Below are 12,226 nucleotides of genomic sequence, written 5' to 3'. Positions count from 1 at the left end.
TTAGGAAAAAATTTTTTACCATGAGAGTGGTAGAACACTGGAACAGGTTGCCCAGAGAGGTGGTGGATGCTCCATCCCTGGAGACGTTCAAGGCCAGGTTGGACGAGGCCCTGAGCAACCTGATCTAGTTGGAGATATCCCTGTTCCTTGCAGGGGGGTTGGACTAGATGACCTTTGAAGGTCCCTTCCAGCCCTAACCATTCTATGATTCTATGATTCTATGATAATCTATCACTGTCAGCATGTGACTTAAAATAGTTTCAGTGATTTTGACACACACATATGTTGCTTATAAGGATGTCTGCCAGTCCAAGCAAGCTACATTAGCCCTGACATTCCTGAGAGGGAGTCAATTTAGAAAGCCCTTGACATTACACATAATACAGTCTTATCCAAAAGCTTACCTATGGGAATAGGGCCCAGTGACTAAGGTTCCAAATAAATAACTTTAATCATCCTATTTCTCTCTTGAAGGGCTCAACCATCAGAAATCTTTGAAAGGATTATCTTTAGAAGGGGCTTTGCATGTTGCAGTCCTAGCCATGGTAATTAAAAGGGAAAGTAGTGGAGTTCCTAAGATGTGTTTATAAGTTTGGTGCAGAGACCTCACTATCCAGAAACACAGCAGAGGCAGCATTCCCTAAAAACCTATCCCTTTATCATAATTATGCAAAAAAATCACTTACATTCCCACATCACAGATAATATTTTGAGTAGCTGGAGACTCCAGAAGCTTTGCCAGAACTTGAAACGAGTGCAAGAGCGTGTCAGACTCATAATAGTGATCCGAGCAGCCGTAACCACTGCACATAAAAAGCGCAAGAAATGAAAAATTCAGCCAACATCAGCATCAGGGCCAAGGGACCAGAACTACTTCAGACAAAGAACATCTCATCCACACAGAAAATTTGTACAGAACATGGAGAAGCAGCGCTGTAAACATCATCCCTACTAACAGCATTTAGAACTCCGTGGCACTGCTAGGGTATTCATTCCAAGAGCAGCAGCCTGGGCCTGGGCAGAATTCATTTTCTGTGAAGGAAGACTTGCTGAAACAGGTCACAAGTTACTGGTTCCAGTCACGTTTCCAAGACAAAAGAACCAATCTTCTGCTTGCAGCCACAATGTTTTTCTTTGCACTGACAGCTGCGTGCTTTAAGGGTCGCTTTGGGCATTACAGTACTAAAATGCTGATTTTCTTACCGATCGTTCTTCAGTAATTAACCGGGAACGTATCAAATCCAGAACCAACAAGGCGCTCTTACCAGATTTCGAGCTCTGGACCCAGCCGGTACCGGGCTCCTCGGCTCTTCGCGATGTCAATACCTGGAAGAGGGTCGGATTAAACACCGGCCGGACGCTCAGGCCCGGCCCGCCCTGCCCTGACGCCGCCGGTCGCAGGGCTCCGCGCCACCGCCCGCGGCTCCGGGAACCGGACTGCATGCGACAGGCACGGCCTCCGCTGCCGCCCCGACCAGAAACGCGCGGAGGAAGGGAGGGACCGCCGCCCCACTCACTTCTGAAAATCCTCTCCAGGTTGCCCTCAAAATCCAGAGCCCACTGGTTGAGAGCGCAGGCAGCCACAGTCACCGCCCGGCCCATGGCGGCCCGGCCACCTCCCCCGCCGCTTCCGGGGCGGTGCCGGGGCTCCGCGGGCCGTCCCTCCTGGCGGCCGCCACTGGCTGGCCGCGGGAATGCGGGGATGGGGGCTGCTGTGAGCCTCCTGACGGATGAGATTCTCAGTTTATTCCGCACCAAATCGCCTCCTTGGGCATCAGTCTTTCTTTCCAAACCGTTGTTCTTTCCAGCGGTGGCCGGACCACGGCTTCCGAGGCCGCCACTGCCCGCAGCGCGCCCGCTGCAAGGGATGTTCCCACGGGAACAGCCATGAACTACATCTTCCCGTTGCAGTACGATCCCTCCGTGCAAAACACCCCCGGCTGTTACTTGGCAGGCTCAGGCCGATCTGCCCCAAGGAGCCGCGCTCGCCGCCGTCCCGCGGAGGCGCGCCAAAAGGAGACGCCGCCGCTCTCGGCCCGCTCGCCCGGGGAACAGGTCGCGGCCCCCGCGCCCGCCCCCTGCCGGCGCCACGCCCACTTCGTCTCCTCAGCCCATGGGCTGAGCGCGCTCCACCAATGCGGTGGCGCGGAGCCGGGGGGAGCGCGGCGGCGATTGGTCAGCGCGGCGGGGCGGAGACGCGTTCCCGTGAGGAGAGCGGTGCTGCTGCCGGTACCGGGTGCGGAGCGCTGCCGTGGGAAGCGCGGCACTGGACGGGCGGTACTGGGCGCGGAGCGCTGCCGTGGGAAGCGCGGCACTGGACGGTGCGTATTGGCGAGCTGTCTCTGGTAAGTTGCCCCGGTACCGCCTCCGGGTAGCGGGCAGCGCTCCCTGTACTGGCGGACCCTCCGGCGCACGGGGGGCGCGGGGTCGTACCTCCTTTAGAGCCGCTTCGGAGAGGAGCGGGGTGGCGCCGGGCAGGAGGGGCGAAGCGGGCTGGAAGGGAGCTTTTAAGGCGCTGTCGGCTCGGTAAGCGCCCCTTAGCTCCGGAGATTGTTTCTAATCTGCGGGTTCCCTCCGCCCCCGGTAAGATTCCCCACGGTACCCGTGTGCAGCGTGAGGGGCCTGGCGTATGGCAAGGTGCTGCCCTCCCTGTGTGCCTGGGTCTGCCGAACCCCTCCTGGGCAGCAGGCTGCTCTGTTCCGCTCCTCCGCAAAACACGGGGCTCTGTGCGATACCACGTGGTAGTGAGGATTTTTCCTTTAAAATATGTATTCGTGAGCAGGAATTCGCCTTGTTTTTGTAGGGGCAAAATCGAAAAGTATTTTTCTTTTGCCACACTTCTGCTTGATCAAGATTCTCTTCAGTAAGTCCAGAGCATGCTGAGGAAGCACATGTATTTTTATTGCTTGAGAGGACTTTATGTGAGCTTTGCCATGTGAACTGTATGTTAGCTATGTGGCTTAGGCACCAATCGGGAGAGCTTCCAAGTGAACTGTGTGGTTGGCATGATTATTCCTTTAACACAGTGTGAGCAGTAATGCAGTACTTCATCGTTAGGCCCTGAAGTTTGGACTCATAGGAAGAGTGCTTCTCTGGAGTTCTCTGTGCCGGTGATAGCTGAGTGAGTTGTGAATTTTGCTTAAGGCTCTTGTTAAGAAGCTGACTAAGGGTTTAGGAGAGCAATGCTTGGGGTGTGTTTAGTGGGATAACAGAAAGCTTGCATTTATAGAAGAGGAAATAATTACTAATAAGAGTATGATTTCAGTGAGAGTTTTGATCCAGAAACATTAGCATGTTGTAAATGTCCTGGGGATGGTTCTGAACATGAGAGGTTATAACTGCCAGTATAGCTGTCTGTCAGACTGGGGAGTATCTGTTGAGCGGAAGAATCCTAAGAAGGCACTTGTTAAAATTGCTTTGTAGAAACGCAAGCCGTTTTTTTTCCCTTTGCGTCTCACAGGTAAGTAATAAGCCATATATTATACGATACATCTTAAAAGAAATTTCCAGTTAACAAGAAGTTTAATGGATTACTTTGACATCAGTGTTTTGATTATGTTTTGCTGAATATAAGATCATAAGGAATTGGGCAGGATTTTTCCCTACCTACCCTCCTTCCCCAAATCTCTTGTAATCAGAAGGCTATAGAATAGTTTTTAGTAACTTCTATTTGTGTTTCTCTTCTGTAGAGCCATAAGAATTACTGAGAACCCACTGGAGTAATACCATGAATATTTTCTTTCATACAGGACATCATGGCAGCCCATCAGGAGAAAAGACCTTCTGAAGAAAGAAAACACAAAAGCACCCAAAATGACACTCGAACATCTCAGGTCCAGTGGGGAAGAGCATGGTGAGAGAAGCTGATGACCCTAATTAGTCATTGTATTTGAGATTGGTTCATACTTAACTCTTATAGGTGCTGCATTCCTTTTAAACTTCACTGTATTAGTAACAGACTGTTGCATTGCCCTTCTCTTGAAAGCTCGTGGATAATGAGCTGTAGTAACAGATGCTGAAGAAGAGTTCTTCAAGATTTTTTGAGATAGATAGCTTGGATTAAAACATAGTCCTCCTTGCAAAAAAGGAAAGCAAATTACATATATTAGTAAAATTCATTTCCTTCAAGGGCTGAACAAAATACTTCCTGAGATTTGGAAACTAGACATCCATCTGTGGTATTTCCAGCTGACATCTCCTGCTGTAGCAAGATTTATGACTTGTATCCCGGTTCTCAAAGAGTTGTGCAAGTATTAGTAGAGTGTTGTATTGCAGCTAGAAACAGCCATGAGTGTTTATATGGCTTGCCACTACAGACAGTATGTGGTAGAGCAAGTTCAGCTTGTGGCTGTACAAGGTCTGTGTTTCCAAGTTTTGCATAATATTCATGTGATTCTGTTACCACTTCCAACTGAACGCTCTACCAGTTATACTCACTATTGCCTTCAAAAACATGATGGCTGTAATAATCATCTGCTTTTTGGAGAGGAGATAATATCTGTTCTGTTGCTCTGATCAACTAGCGCAGTTTTATAACAGTTTATAGTAAAGTATGTAACATGCTAAGTGTTTCTTAAAGCTTTTTGATCCAAAACAATGTATGTGCCCTGAAAACATTTTCAGTTTTCATCTAGTTAGTCTAGAAGGTCCACTGAAAAAAAATTACCTGACTTAATCAAACTACTGTTCTAACTGAAGGCTGGAAAAAAATATGCTTTGTTTTGGACTACAGGGAGGTGGACTGGTTTTCCTTGGCAAGCATCATTTTCCTGCTCATGTTTGCACCACCTATTGTATATTACTTCATAATGTCCTGTGACCAGTACCAGTGCTCTCTGATTGATCCGCTCATTGACTTGCTCACGGGGAATAGACATCTGTCTGACATCTGGAACAAGACTCCTATGCTGACCTATAGGGCTGCTGGCATATATACCCTTTGGGTCACTTTCCAGGTATATTATTGAGTTATGATCTAGGTGTAGCGGTTGTTTTTTTCAAACAACTGTTCAATAAATCCTTTTTCGTGAAGGGTAATGGAATGTCACACTGGCATTTACATTTTGGTGTTTCTTACTTTCCATGGCTTTTTGGAATCCAAATGAAACTTACGCACTTCAGAAAAAGAAACATGTAGGGAATATACACACATATTCCTTGTGTGATATATTCCTTGATGTAGTTTTTAAGAAAAAGTGACTATATAACAACAATACCTGTTTGTTTTAAATTAATGCACAATAAATACATCATAAACTGGCACTGCAGAAGGGGTGATATTTTCTTTAGACAGAGAGTAAAAGAACATTGATGTTTGAAATATAATTAATGTTTGTAAAATATCTTCAAAGTTGCCAAACTACTCCATTTTTCTTCCTAATTGGAAAACAACTTGCATATAACACAGATGAAGCTCAAAATAAAAGAATAAGGATCTGCATCCAGTTACCAACTGTCCTGCCTCCCCACCAAAAAAGGATGCAACCATACATGAAGTACATCTTTAGAACTGTCTAATAGCTTGGATATATTACTAGTCTAAAATCACAACAGTTAAATCTTGCCATATTTGCTTATCCAACAATTGAAACTGTCATGCGTTATACTCGGTATGTGTGTGAAAGGGATAGTGTGTTTGGGGGTTTTATCATGTCTGTTTTCACTGTTAATACATTCTCTGTCTTCTAGGTGTTTTTGTATGTGTTCGTTCCTGACTTCTGCCATAAATTTCTTCCTGGATATGTAGGAGGTGTACAAGAAGGTGCCGTTACCCCTGCTGGTAAGTTCTTCTTTAGAATATATGCACACCATACCATCTTTAAAAATGATAGTATTTCTGTACTTGTAATCTTTAATAATCCGTATGTAAATGCAGGAAACGTGGACATAAATGCTTTCACCTTCCTCATACGTTTACTTCAAACAAAAATGAAAGCAATCTACGTCGTCTTTTAGAATAATGATAGAAATTCTATCTCTTACTTTTAGTAAAGCCATTGATATGGCAAGCACCACACCGGCAATGGAAAAATACAGATTGATAATTTTGGCGCTTAAAATCAGTGGTGAACTATTGCTAGTATTTGTCAATGGAGTTGCACCTGCTGAAGCCAAGTTAACCCACAAGACTTGAACAAAATGCATGATGTGAACTAAGTGTGACAAGGGGTAACTCGTTACCTTAGTCCATTTTAGAGGAGACTCCAAGTTCACTATTTTGTGAAGCGAGAGTGAAGACAAAAACTCAGCCTAACAAAGCCTGGTGGTTACAGCAGAGTCTGATGAAGCTCACAGAAAGTGCCACAAGATATTTGAGAGGGTGAGGAGAGTGAGGTCATTTCATCTGCACTTGATTGAGCTTCTACATATTATATGCATATCTATATTAATAAAAAGCTGTACTAATGCAATGTCAGTAACATTCAATTTTTTCTTCATGTTCTAGGTGTAGTGAATAAGTATGAAATCAATGGACTTCAGGCTTGGATCATTACCCATGTGCTTTGGTTTGCAAATGCCTATTACTTCCACTGGTTCTCACCCACCATCATTTTTGACAACTGGATTCCTCTCCTGTGGTGTGCCAATATCCTGGGATATGCAGTTTCCACATTTGCAATGATTAAAAGCTACTTTTTCCCTACCAATGCCAAAGACTGGTATGTGGTTTTTAATGATGAGAGAATACTAGCTAATCAGACCTATAACTTGAATGCTGCACAGAATAATAATGACAGAGTATATTTTACTGGCACAGATAGGCCAATGTATGACTGTGGTTATTTGCTTCGTTAGCACCGTTCTCTGTTTCATGCTACATGTCATGTAACTGGCAGCCTCAGTATCACAGATTTGTCACGAGTGGGACGGATGTAAGGTTATAATTAAACTGTTCAAAAGTGTTACCAAGAAAAAGCTAGGGTACCTCGGAAGGTAAAACTTATGTCTACTAATGTAATGCTTTGGTCGAATCAATTTGTGTTGTCTTGCACAATGTTATGTGGTTTTATGATTTGTATTATCGTTACTATTCTGACTACACATTTCAGATTCACTTGATGTAATTATCTGCATTTCTGTATAACTGCGTACATTTCTCATTTTTTATGCTTTCTAGCAAATTCACTGGCAACTTCTTTTATGACTACATGATGGGGATTGAATTTAACCCTCGAATAGGAAAGTGGTTTGATTTCAAGCTATTTTTCAATGGGCGCCCTGGTATTGTAGCCTGGACTCTAATTAACCTTTCCTATGCTGCCAAACAACAGGAGCTGTATGATCAAGTAACCAACTCCATGATCCTTGTCAATGTCCTTCAGGTAAATTCAGAGGAAGAAAATCAGAAAATTTTTTTGAAACAAACTAGTATTAAATTAGAAAACACTCCTTGCATTGAAATTGAACTTACACAGTTTTTCCTGGCCTGAACAATCTTGTTCAGTGATGATGCACCAGGACTTTCTTCTTTAGACAGTTGGATTCATTTCTTTGGACACTTGCATTCATTCAGAGTGCCATTGTGAATACTCTGCTGTATTTGTTCAGAGTGCCACCAGTGGCATGGTCACGTCTGCACCAGCAGATTTCAGTGTAAACTTAATTAAGAGAGACTTTTCTGAGCCTATGTTCTGGAAACAGACGTAGCCTGATCTTGAATCCAAAGAGAACAATGACAAGTTCTGTGGCTTTAGTTGTAGGAAGATTAGGCAGGGGTTTTTTTTTGAGGGCAGCACTGTGCCTAACTTTTTGTGTGTGTGTGTGTGTGTGAGACATGCTGAACTAAAGATGTTTCCACACTTAAAAACAGCCAGTCAGGTGCTGTGCTTTCTATTGAAGAGACCCTAAAGTAATAAGTACATGTAATAGTTCGGATTTATTTATTGATATGTGTAAATGAGAGCCCGCTTGATAGTAGCTTTATTCCCCCTCTCTATAACCATAAGGCTCTTTAAGCTGAAGAAAGGTAGGGATGGTGAAATGCAAGTATGCTTTCTACGTTTATGTCCTTACAGTAGCACACTTGCCTCAGTTATCTTGGTTAATATTGCTTTGCATTACTACTTATTGCTTTATCTATATAGATGCAGTATATTTATATGATGTGTTCCTCTTAATACCCTCTTTTGAGGTGTTAAAATAAAAACACAGTTCAGTTTTGAGATCTTATAACAAGACAGAGCAGAAAGATTAGGCTGATGCTGTTATACAGGATGACTGGTGACAGTGCTCTGTTATTAATGTGAAGCTATTCTGTTTCAGGGTATTTACGTTTTGGACTTCTTCTGGAATGAAGCCTGGTATTTGAAAACCATTGATATCTGCCATGATCATTTCGGATGGTATCTGGGCTGGGGAGACTGTGTTTGGCTGCCTTACCTCTATACTCTGCAGGTAACAACATGGTACAGTGTATGCTTGGTCTAAAAGGAAACAAACTTTCCAGAAACATTCTCTCTAGCAGTTTGATTTGTATCTTAAATTGTTTCTAGACAGGTTGAATACTGAGTACCCATTACAGCATCGTTTGTAACAATTCACTTGCAGCAAGACTTACTGTCTCTGCATGGAATTGACATCTTTTCTTCTCCTCCCCTTCTTTTGCACCCTTTTCTGTCACCACCTATTGTGTCTGTATATTTTTCTCAATCCTTTCAGTCCCTTTTTGTACTTCTGCATGTTGAGGATTTTTTGGTGGGTGGTGGTTTGCTTGGGCTTTTTTTCCTTCTGTCCTGGTTTGTCTGCATCCTTGCAATTTCTCTCTTCTTTTTCCACCTAGAGCAATGCAATTTTGGAGAGGGAGAGAGAGGGAAAGAAAACGTAAGATGCAGTTTTCTGAAAATTTTTCATGGTTTCACTAGTAGGGTGGATTTTCCTCTTCTTTCTACTCATCTGTTCTGGGTCAATGTAGATCAAGGAATTAGTCTGGCATCCTGAGCATATATTTAAAGTAAATCTCTGATTTTTATGTTGTTTTTTTTTTTTTTTTTTTTTCTGCTCCCCAGGGTTTGTATTTGGTTTACCACCCTGTCCAGCTGGGCACAGCTAATGCCATAGGGATCTTGATGTTGGGCTTGATCGGCTATTACATCTTCAGAATGACCAACCACCAGAAGGACCTCTTCCGTCGTACAAATGGCAACTGCAAGATATGGGGGAAGAAAACAGAGTATATTGAGTGCTCCTACATGTCTGTGGATGGGACCAAGTACTACAGCAAACTGATGACCTCAGGATTTTGGGGATGGGCACGCCATTTTAACTACACAGGAGATTTGATGGGCTCCCTGGCCTCTTGCCTGAGTTGTGGGTTTGAACACATCTTGCCTTACTTCTACATTGTTTATATGACTATTCTACTAACCCACCGTTGCATTAGGGATGAACACCGTTGTTTCAACAAATACGGGAAGGACTGGAAGCGCTACACTACTGCAGTGCCTTACCGGCTCATACCAGGAATATTTTAAGGCTAACACAGAATCCAGGGGAAAGAAAAAAGAAATTTTTTTTTGGAGGCGAAGAGAGTTTATCCACACAGTTAAACTAGTTAAACTAACAAACAGTTAACACAGTTAAACTAACAAAAACGTTTTGTGAAGGATGCTTCTGTGGTTCTGAAGGAGAAAGGGTGGCTGGATGATACTCCTTGCTATACTGAAGGAACATGCAGGCAGACTGTATTTAAAGAAATTAAATGAGGCACTGAAATGACATGGTTTTTTAGAAGACTCTCTTACCTACAACTTTTTTTTTTTGCCCCCTTCCTCTCAAAATTAACTCGGAATTGAAGAAAAGTTGTATATATTGAGACTCTTGAAATCTCCCAAAGATGGGAGGAGGGTTTACCCTTCAGAGTAGCAGAGTTCTGGAATGAGTTTCCAGTGACTTAAGAGAGGAAGAAAATAGTTGTGTGCTATCTTTCTGAAGGAAATTGTATGATGTGGTTGCTTGTGACCATCATACCCTACAGTCAGTAACTCCCCAAAGGAGGTTTTGTTGTTTGTTGCTTTTCAAGAAGTTAACTGGGAAAATGCTGAACTGGGGAACCTGATCCTAAACTGGTGTATGGGAAGCCTTTGTATTCTAATACAAATATTTGTGAAAGCTGGTAGATATTGGTATAGCTCAAAAGTTACATTAGCTGACAGCACCTGAGAATGTGGTGCATGACCAACTGGGTCTTATTTTGATACTGAAACCAAACTTGCTTTGTGAAGATTCTGAGCATATGTTGATTACTTCAGTGTGGATATAAAACTTCATTCTCTATTATTTGTATAAAATCTTATCTGTAAAAATTTCAGAAATAAATGCACAATTCCAAGACAAGTAAAAAATACTCCTTATTTTCCCTTCAGCTATTTCTTTTCTTGTTACATAGTTATCTTTCAATGTTACTGGATTCAAAAGGAGCTCTTCAAACAGTGTAATTTCTAGAGCTGGTTCAAGAATGTATAAAGGAGAAACAAATAAAAAGAAAGAGGGATCATAGTATTAACCATGCATCTTGTAACGAGCTTGGTAGTTATGTTCCAGCTAAAAGACTCAATTTTTTTTTATTTTTACACATATACAGTTCATTTTTTGCAGTAAGTATATAACTGTGTAAATTGGCTTCTTGTAGGAGCTGCCGAATGTACTGATCATGGCAGATTTGAATGAGGTGTGTTGGTGAGTATGTGTTTTGATTTTGTTGCCATGCTCCCTGAAAAGATGGTTTTGACAGGAGGAAAAGGTTCCCTGCAAACCCAGAAAACAAATGTAATCTTGTAGTTTGGCTTTGTTTCAGAGCTGGATGTACAAGCATCGATAGATGCCTTCTTAGAGAAAGTTCTTCTAAACCTAATTGTAGCACCAGCACTGTCTGTAGACCTTATAGCTATTTTATCACCATTTTGCAGATAACAATTTCAGTACGTTACAGTGTTGTTAATAACAGTGTTTTCATGGGGCTGGGAGTAGCCATATCTGACAATTTCCAGTCTCAGATCCCAAAGCATTCCCATGGAATAAAAAGCTCTCTGTTAGCATGTCTGGTAACAAAACAGCTGGTTACAAACTTCATAATGTTTTATATTGCCAGATATTGCTTAAAATCCATCTATTTAAGCACATAGAAAATAATGCAATTGGCAGTACTAAACTTCATAGTTTGAGTTATATTGTAGGTCACAGTTCAGTCTTTCTGTCTGTGTGACACAGTTCTGCACTGATCTTTATCACGTAGGTAGGTGTCCTAAGGCTTGAGTGTTGCTTTAAGGATTGTTAGCATATTGGGTAATTAATACAGTGGAATTAAGAGTTCATATCAATCCTGGACATCAAAGGTCATTGTAGCTCACCTTCCTACAGTGGATTTCATTTGACCTTCCAGTTTGGAGGAGGTGACACCATTTTCTTGTCTGGAAGTAAAAAGCAGAATCTCTTCTGTGTAGCACCCAGAATGTGTCTGGAAACAGCTTTTCACAGAAAATGGCATGTCTCAACTTGGTGATGCTTTTAAACACATTTGTATCTGTAAACTTGCTTAGATGCGGTAGCCAATTCAAAATGGTGCCTTGGAAGAAGGAATGATGGCCATAATAATGGCACAATCACTGGCAACAGATGTATTGCTGTGGTAGAACATTTGAACATCACTCTAGGAATGAAGATGACTTTTAATACAAATACTGAAATGGGGGGGGGGGGGGGGGGGGGGGGGTGGCGGGAATCAATGCCAATGGCCTTTACTGAAAATATATAGCCCAATACCTTAACAGTTCATCAAAGGGCAGTGCTTATAAAATGGTTGATTTGAGAGAACTCAGTTCAGAGGAAGGGAAAACTTAGCTGTGGGCTTTTAGGACTGTTGGACCCCATTGGCTGCTGCCCCTGACTTTGCAGAAGTAATTGGATAGTTTCTTTTCTCAGTTTCCCTAAGGCCCTATACTTGCATCCTTTTCTCTAGGTAGCCTTGGAAATTTCCCTGACAGCTTGCTGTAAATGCCAAGGCTGTTTAAATATTGCAAGATAATCTGGACTAAATCATGGTAGCCTTGTGCGGCACAGTATGCTCTCTTCTTCTCACTGATAAATCCTGGATGATTAGTGGAAGATATTGCCCAATTAAGACCAATAAGAATATCAGCATTCTAAAAATAAAACTGAGGAAATTTGAAGCCAGAGGGCGGTATTGTGAGTAACGAGAACATTATGCATTCAAATGCTTCTTTTAGGCAAT

At 42.6% G+C, this 12,226-nt stretch overlaps 2 protein-coding genes across 2 annotated transcripts in view; one reads left to right on the top strand and one right to left on the bottom strand.

Moving 5' to 3' along the window:
* The window catches only part of LOC147528529 (glutamine-dependent NAD(+) synthetase-like), a 10,745-nt gene extending 9,143 nt beyond the window's left edge, over positions 1–1,602 (bottom strand). Inside the window, exons 1-3 of the mRNA XM_086612879.1 lie at positions 1,518–1,602; positions 1,266–1,326; positions 687–803 (exon numbers count right to left, since the gene is read on the bottom strand). Of these exons, the coding sequence (XP_086469005.1) occupies positions 687–803; positions 1,266–1,326; positions 1,518–1,602 (263 nt within the window). The remainder of the gene's footprint in view (positions 1–686; positions 804–1,265; positions 1,327–1,517) is intronic.
* A 2,150-nt stretch (positions 1,603–3,752) lies between these two features.
* On the top strand, positions 3,753–9,470 carry LOC147528528 (7-dehydrocholesterol reductase-like). Its single transcript, XM_086613481.1, has 7 exons — positions 3,753–3,853; positions 4,733–4,955; positions 5,689–5,779; positions 6,446–6,659; positions 7,118–7,322; positions 8,263–8,394; positions 9,006–9,470. The coding sequence occupies exons 1-7, from the start codon at positions 3,756–3,758 to the stop codon at positions 9,468–9,470; spliced, it is 1,428 nt and encodes a 475-aa protein (XP_086469607.1). The 5' UTR covers positions 3,753–3,755.
* The last annotated feature ends 2,756 nt before the right edge of the window (positions 9,471–12,226 follow it).

The sequence above is a fragment of the Tauraco erythrolophus genome, chromosome 6 (genome assembly GCF_009769465.1).
Source record: "Tauraco erythrolophus isolate bTauEry1 chromosome 6, bTauEry1.pri, whole genome shotgun sequence".
Taxonomy (NCBI): domain Eukaryota; kingdom Metazoa; phylum Chordata; class Aves; order Musophagiformes; family Musophagidae; genus Tauraco; species Tauraco erythrolophus.
Note: the sequence above shows the minus strand (reverse complement) of the source record. Positions and strands in the feature narration are given on the sequence as shown.

Coding starts and splice junctions, on each gene's coding strand:
- LOC147528528 (XM_086613481.1), top strand. CDS start 3,756: ATGGCAGCCCATCAGGAGAAAAGACCTTCTGAAGAAAGAAAACACAAA. Junction 4,956..5,688: donor CCCTTTGGGTCACTTTCCAG/GTATATTATTGA, acceptor TCTGTCTTCTAG/GTGTTTTTGTATGTGTTCGT. Junction 6,660..7,117: donor CCTACCAATGCCAAAGACTG/GTATGTGGTTTT, acceptor TATGCTTTCTAG/CAAATTCACTGGCAACTTCT.